Source organism: Littorina saxatilis, linkage group LG4, assembly GCF_037325665.1.
Source record: "Littorina saxatilis isolate snail1 linkage group LG4, US_GU_Lsax_2.0, whole genome shotgun sequence".
In the NCBI taxonomy this organism is placed as follows: Eukaryota; Metazoa; Mollusca; class Gastropoda; order Littorinimorpha; family Littorinidae; genus Littorina; species Littorina saxatilis.
Genome location: NC_090248.1, coordinates 63,485,393 through 63,492,985, shown reverse-complemented (window position 1 = coordinate 63,492,985; position 7,593 = coordinate 63,485,393). Strand labels below are relative to the sequence as shown.

The 7,593-nt window shown below is 38.3% G+C and overlaps 1 protein-coding gene across 5 annotated transcripts in view; it reads right to left on the bottom strand.

Annotated features, from left to right (window-relative positions):
* Window positions 1–5,567: 5,567 nt before the first annotated feature.
* Window positions 5,568–7,593, bottom strand: part of LOC138965344 (DCC-interacting protein 13-alpha-like) — a 37,694-nt gene continuing 35,668 nt past the window's right edge. For 3 of the 5 annotated variants that reach the window (XM_070337481.1, XM_070337483.1, XM_070337482.1), the window contains 2 exons: window positions 6,874–6,942; window positions 5,568–5,901 (listed from right to left, as the gene is read on the bottom strand). In XM_070337481.1, coding sequence (XP_070193582.1) covers window positions 5,683–5,901; window positions 6,874–6,942 — 288 coding nt within the window. In that variant the 3' untranslated portion in view covers window positions 5,568–5,682. The remainder of the gene's footprint in view (window positions 5,902–6,873; window positions 6,943–7,593) is intronic. The other 2 variants (XM_070337484.1, XM_070337485.1) reach the window with 1 other exon arrangement.

Genomic DNA, 7,593 nt, shown 5'->3' with positions numbered 1-7,593 from the left:
TTCAGCTGCTACATAATTGATAAAACTGTGTACAATATCTCTTCATCACACAACAGATTTCTGGCATCTTGGAAAGAACATTTCCTTTCCTTTATTTGGTGTTTAATGTCGTTTTCAACCGTTCAAGGTTATATCGCGACGGGGAAAGGGGGGGGATGGGATAGAGCCACTTGTTAATTGTTTCTTGTTCACAAAAGCACTAATCAAAAAATTGCTCCAGGGGCTTGCAACGTAGTACAATATATGACCTTACTGGGAGAATGCAAGTTTCCAGTACAAAGGACTTAACATTTCTTACATACTGCTTGACTAAAATCTTTACAAACATTGACTATATTCTATACAAGAAACACTTAACAAGGGTAAAAGGAGAAACAGAATCCGTTAGTCGCCTCTTCCGACATGCTGGGGAGCATCGGGTAAATTCTTCCCCCTAACCCGCGGGGGGATTGGAAAGAACAAAAATTGACCTTTTTTCGCACAACTTATAAACTGACTCTGCATTTAAAGGGAGACAAAAATACAGCACTCAAAACATAGGTTACTATCTATTACTGGTAAAGCACTGGCACATTAACACCAAAACTTAATGTTCAGCCATGCAAACATTTTAAACACACACCAAAATGAAGTACCACACTGTTAAAACAATGGTTTATGTTGGGGAAAAAAAAAATAAAAGCAAAACTCTGCAAAATTCAATGACACAAAACGGCATGACAGACATCTACATAACGAGAGCCACAACATAAACAGGAATTTGGCTATGTACAAGCACATGATTGACGAATACAGGTGCACATACACACCCCAAAACAAGTGGTGAAATAAAATTCATGCAACATACTGATGTACATTTCAATACATGTACAACCAAACCAGCTGGTAAAAAGAAATAACACATCGCACGGCTGTACATTGAAAGAAAATGCACATCCGAAACAGCCGACACAAAATTCAACGAAGATATCTCCATGTTTGATGGACAGGAACATACATGTCAATTTTGCTGTTATTAAGTCAATACTGGCAAGACAGAATGGACTTTCTGTGTATACACATGCATAGATGTTTTAAAATCCCCAACAAAAACAATGCTGATTAGGTTGAAATGCCACACTTCACCCTAGAAAAGCCAACCAAGATAAGGGGACTCCAGAATAACCAGTTATGTAAAAGTGTTTTTTTTTATTAAATTTTTTTTTTTTAAATTGTGTTCAGGTTCTCATTACTTCCCAAATCAGAAAATTAACACCTCCACCTACTTAGCATATATGTGACCCTCCACCACGGAATGAGTCGCATGTCACCTTTGCATGATTTTCATATTTTTACATTTCCCTAAAGAGTTTTTTATGCTCTATCCAGTGATGAAAACCGTTTTAGAAAACAGCGAAAACTGTTTTGAGTTATAAGCCTGTGATTAAGGTGACCCTCACACTGTTACCAGACACTCTCCGGACTTATATCAAGCCTAGCGCAGAACCGCGCGAGGTGACATGCGACTCATTCCGTGGTGGAGGGTCACATATTTGAAAGAATAGGAACAAGAGGCTGCAGGTGAGAAGAACAAGAAGATAATGAAAATGTGCTCACCACAAACATGGACAATATTTTTATTGTCCGTTTCTTGCGAGTATTTGTTTGTTTGTTTATTTGTTGCTTAACGTCCAGCCGACTACGCAGAGCCATATCAGGACGAGGAAGGGGGGGATGAAGGGGGCCACTTGTCAAGCGATTCCTGTTTACAAATGCACTAACCCATTACTTGTGTCCCAGCAGGCTTTAGTAAAACTAAATTAATACCTACTGGAAGATTACCAGTTTCCAGTATGTTAAAATAGGCTTAACCTATCTACTGCTGGACTTACATCAGAACACTAACAGATTAAACTATACATGAATCGCGAGACAAGCGGCAAGAGAAGAGATTTTTGGAAAAAATACAGGTGAATGAGCAAGAAGGCAGAAAAAAGAAAAGAATTCATGAAGAAAAAGAGAGCATGACAGGAAAGAGGAACCAAAAATCTACCTAACAGCAAACTAGAAAGCTCCTGCGGTTCCAAAAACAGGAGGGGCCTTTAATTTCATAACCGCAGTGCCCCACTGCGGGAAATCGGTGAATAGTTTCTTGCCAGTACATTGTCATTGTTATCTTGTCATTTTTTGAAAAGCAAACGTGCTTCTTGCTGAGAGGAGCATAAATACAATCCTCTTCTTCTTCAAGTTGCTGGTCAGATGAATTCGTACAGTGGAACCTGCCTAGGCAACCACCTCTCCACCATCACCACAATTAAAGATCCTCAAACAAAAGTTTTTCTATATCATTCTTTCTTTCTTTATTTGGTGTTTAACGTCGTTTTCAACCGTTCAAGGTTATATCACGACGGAGAGAAGGGGGGTGATGGAATAGAGCCACTTGTCAATTGTTTCTTGTTCACAAAAGCACTAATCAAAAATTTTCTCCAGGGGCTTGCAACGTAGTACAATATATGACCTTACTGGGAGAAGGCAAGTTTCCAGTACAAAGGACTTAACATTTCTTACATACTGCTTGACTAAAATCTTTACAAACATTGACTATATTCTATACAAGAAACACTTAACAAGGGTAAAAGGAGAAACAGAATCCGTTAGTCGCCTCTTACGACATGCTGGGGAGCATCGGGTAAATTCTTTCTCGTCCCAACCAATATGGGTTTCCCCCTAACCCACGGGGGGCTTCTATATCATTGAAACCTTCCTTGTGTTATAGTCGTTCTCTTAGGTGGTCGTTCTAGTCACGTTCAGCTGAATGATTTTCAGTCTTACCATGACCATGTTTTGAGATCTGTAAAGTGAAGTGATAGTTTAATTTGCAGTGTCCCCTTTTTCTCAGATTCCCTCACCTTTTCTGCGGTTGGTTCCCTTACTTATAAAGTGTGGAATATTCACCCCATCAGCGTAAATAATGTCCTGATTCAATAACATTCCAGGTAAATAACTATCAAAGGCACAGTCCTTTCTATTAGAACCATATCCTTTCACTTTCTCTTCTCCTGTCTATCCAACTTTCTGAAACTGTAATATTCAGCAAGTCAATGAAACATGTGGACAAATTTCAAGTTTAAACTTACTGTCAAAATTTCCATTTCTTCTTCTATGCTGATTTTGCATTCCTCAGTCCTATTTCACTTACAAATTTTCAAAATTTCAAGTTTAAACTTACTGTCAAAATTTCCATTTCTTCTTCTATGCTGATTTTGCATTCCTCAGTCCTATTTCACTTACAAATTTTCAAAATTTAAAGTTTAAACTTACTGTCAAAATTTCCATTTCTTCTTCTATGCTGATTTTGCATTCCTCAGTCCTATTTCACTTTTTCAAAATTTAAAGTTTAAACTTACAGTGTGATCTGACATCATTTACAGTCAAAATTGCCATTTCTTCTTAAGTCTTTCTATGTTGATTTTCCATTCCTCTGTCCTATTTCACAGACAAATTTTGAACATATTAATGAAGATACTAATTGGCAATGCCAGAAATGCATTATTAATTAGCCCCATGACTGGTGCAACAACAATTTACTCAGGTTGAATATTTACAGACCAACGCTAGCACTTTCTGTATAAGTCTTGTCACATTCCATGCATCCCTTCAATCAACAAATATGACCTGAAATATTCGAAAACAGCTCAACAGCTCATGAAATATATCCATCTGAAACAACATGAAATATATCTACATCTGAAGGTTTCATACATGGAAATAAAAGATGTTTTAAGAAAGTGTATTTTCCTCTTATTTGTTCCATAGGCTTCAAATTCTAAGCATACAATGCAAAACCTTATTATGTACAAAGCGTCACCTAGCAGATAAATAAACAAGCAATTCACATCATGCTCAAATCCTAAGAAAAAGGCGTTTCTCTTGTCTGATGTAACTTGAGTCTAATAAGCCCTCCAAGCATGAGAACCAAATGCAAAGCAGGTTATAGCTTTTACCACAATATGCATCACTTGTGTTCGCAAAAACTGTTATGAAAATTGATACGTACACTAATGTTCATGAGAACATCACTAGAGTTGCATACATTCATAACTGTTCTCTCCCGTCATAGTTTGACTGCATGAATAAATATCAGAAACTTCAACATTGCATAACAAAATATACTACTTGCTATCAAACCTTCACAAAGCCCTTGCATTTCAATCCTATGTCACACAGATACAGACACACTGACAGACACACTGACAGACACACTGACAGACACACTGACAGCCTATTAAATGAGTGCGCGCGCACACACAAACACACCTACACATGCAGGCATGTTTACACACACACACGTACACACACACAAACACGTACACACACACAATTGGGTGAAGAATATAACTCACTCCGTCCATACCATAAATACTCGCCACCATCTCCCAAAAAAGTAACACTTCATTAAAATTTTGAAACACTCTATCTGTACAACGAACAAATAAACAGAGATCACAGTTGCAGTAGAAAAGGTCAAGGTCATGAAGAACAGCTTGAGCTATTAATAGAAAATGACTCAACACTCATGGAGCGCACTGCATTATTACTCTAAATTGAGTGATAGTGGTAAATTAAATAAAAAAAAGTTTGTATTCACTCCAAACATGATGTCGTACTGATATCAACACATTTCTTTTTCACAGAAAAACGAAAGAACAAATAAGGGTACAGTCAAAAATATTTCAACAAAATGCAAAATCAAAATGAATAATCAACAGTCATCCAAAACAAAAGAAACCGAAGACAGAAAGTCCTTCAACAAACAAAATGGCTACACTGAAAATAAAAATATCATACATGTAATAAGAAAGAAGTCTCAACCAAACTCAAAGACAACTATAAGCAACAACGATTTTATTAACAAAATGTCAAACTCAACACTTTAAAAGAATCAAAATGATAAAACTGAAAACTGCAGACACTTAATTCTCAAGTCAGTGTCAAAACAGCTATCAATATGGTTTTAATTCAACTTATTCGTTGCTGAATGCTGAACATCTAAAAATCCCACACGGTACATACATGAAAACCATAGGTATAACAAAAGATATCAAAATGTCCACAAACTTTTCTACAATTTGTAACAAACACCATCACTCAAAATTCATCATAATCCCATTTACAATTTCTCATGTCCAAAACTTTCAACAATCAGCAAAGCCTAAAAAATCTCTTGGACTTTGTATATTCGCCGTCTTCACCTTCTGCCCTGTTAAATATGTCAAAACTTGCAACAACCATAATCTCTTAAAATCTCCCCAACATCAAAACTTCATAACAATCAGTAACCATCTCCATCTCCTCCTCCCCCCCCCCCCACCCCCCTCAATCAATATGTAATTTTACTACTACACTAAAACAAATCCATCAGTCAAAAAACTGTAAACAATAAACATCCAAAACAATCAGCCGCACACCCCAAAAAACTATGAAGCTCCATATTCACTGATTCCACCTCCCCCCCCCCCCCCCCCCTTCATCTCCATACCCCCCCCCCCCACCCCCCCCCCCCCCCACCCCCCCCCCCCCCCCCCCCCCCCCTCACTTCGTTTCTGAATGTGTCTGAACTTAAAACTACAGTTTTGGTAGTACAAAACATTTGACAGCATGATCACTCCAAAGTTTACATCTGATGACAATCAGCCAAAAGTCTCAAGCTTCCGATTCGCTGTCTCCGCCTTCTGCCGTAGCCTCAGCCCCATCGCCCTGATCCCCTAAAGCTATGGCCGCCGGGGAAGTGGGGGTGGTGGGGGAGGGCAGGTCAGACTCTGTGTTGCTTAGCAACAGGAAGCGGCCGTCGGGGCTGATGGGAAGATCCTCCGCCGAGTCGTCCAAATCGTCTAACTGGTTGATGGCTTCCAACAGAGTGGACTGTCACAAACAACTTTGATTATTAATTCAGTAAATAGTTTGGTAGAAATCTACAATGATATTTCACATCACGAGATATTGACTCATTTTGCCTATTAATACGATTAACAAACGGATAATAGCTCGTTTCTGTTCACTATCAACCAACATTTTTTGATTTTCATTTTTTTCTTACATAAAAAAAACAACCTAGAAATAAAAAGAAAGTAAAGAAAAGCAGTTCATCAGAATGACAATATTTTTGGCTCACGTAAGTGTAGCCTATGCGATCGTAACTTTGTCTGTCTGTGCGTGCGTTTGTGCGTGTGTGCGTGTGTGTGTATGTCTGTGGTAGAAACTTTAACATTTCCGAGTCTATGTGTGAGTGGTTATCCAAGACTATGGATAAAGCTCGCATAAGATTACGTCACGGTCAAAAGTGTTTGACGTCAATTAATGCATCATGACGGCATGCCTCCCTGTAGTCTTTCTCTCTCGCGTGGTGTGTGTGGTCTCGGTCATTATTATTTTGAGCGGGCCGAGACTATTTGGCAGTTGTGTCCCTGTAAGTAGGCTACATGCAGACACAGACAGATCTAGATCTAGTGTCTCTCTTTCTTGCACAGTCGTCACCTAAGCTTACTGTGTGTGTGGGTGTGTATGTGTGACGGAGTGATTGAGTTTGTGTTACTGTTTGTCTATTTCTTACGTGAGCCTTGAAGGCTTCGCCTCTTGTTTCTTCTTTAACAAAAAGTCAAATAATAATAAAGGAGTAACATTGTTGCAAATTTTTTGGCTTGTGATTTCATGATTTTTTGGCTTGTGATTTCATGAGTATTGATAGAAGAAAAATGAGATAAATTAGACAGGGATAGATGCAGACCCAAACATGTCCCCCAGCTTGTGAAAACATTACGACAGACACAAACACACAAGATGCATGAGTTATAAAATGAGCAGAGAAAAAAAAGCTTCCACTTTCAAGTCTGGTACCTTATCACTGAGAACTGGAGCTGGCTTGTTTTCCTGTGCACTCTGGGGATTCTGACCCTTCTTCCGGTTCTGCAACACCATAAAAACACAATCATCACCATCTCTCTTTCATTTTTTAAAAACTTAAGCACAAAAAAAACCCAGCAACATTTGATGACATAATGAAGGTGACCCCATTTTTCCTTCCCTCACTGCTTCTTTTTGAGCATGGATAAATAGAGGTAAATAAAGGAGCTAAAATATAAACCAGCAAATGCACGCAAAATGAAAAACACATTCCCGGAAGTGTACGACCCTGGAATAAAAACAGAAAAGGAAAAAGAAAAAAAGAAAAGAATAAATGTATCAAACCTAATGCCAAAAGGATGAACGATACAAGTAAGACAGAGAAAACAAACACACACACAAACATGTAGCCCTTTGTACCTGTTTGTTCTCCAAGTAACAACAAGCAGTACATTAAACCCTAAGCTACCAGTATAACACAGTCAGAAACATGTAGCCCTTTGTACCTGTTTGTTCTCCAAGTAACAACAAGCAGTACATTAAACCCTAAGCTACCAGTATACCACAGTCAGAAACATGCGACATTCAAAAATTATGCTGAACAATTTTCAAGACATTGAGAAAATTCTGCAGAACACTGGAAGCGGAACAACATCATCTTTATCTCTGAAGGATTCTTACATATATGCAATTCATTTTGTATCCCCGAGTACG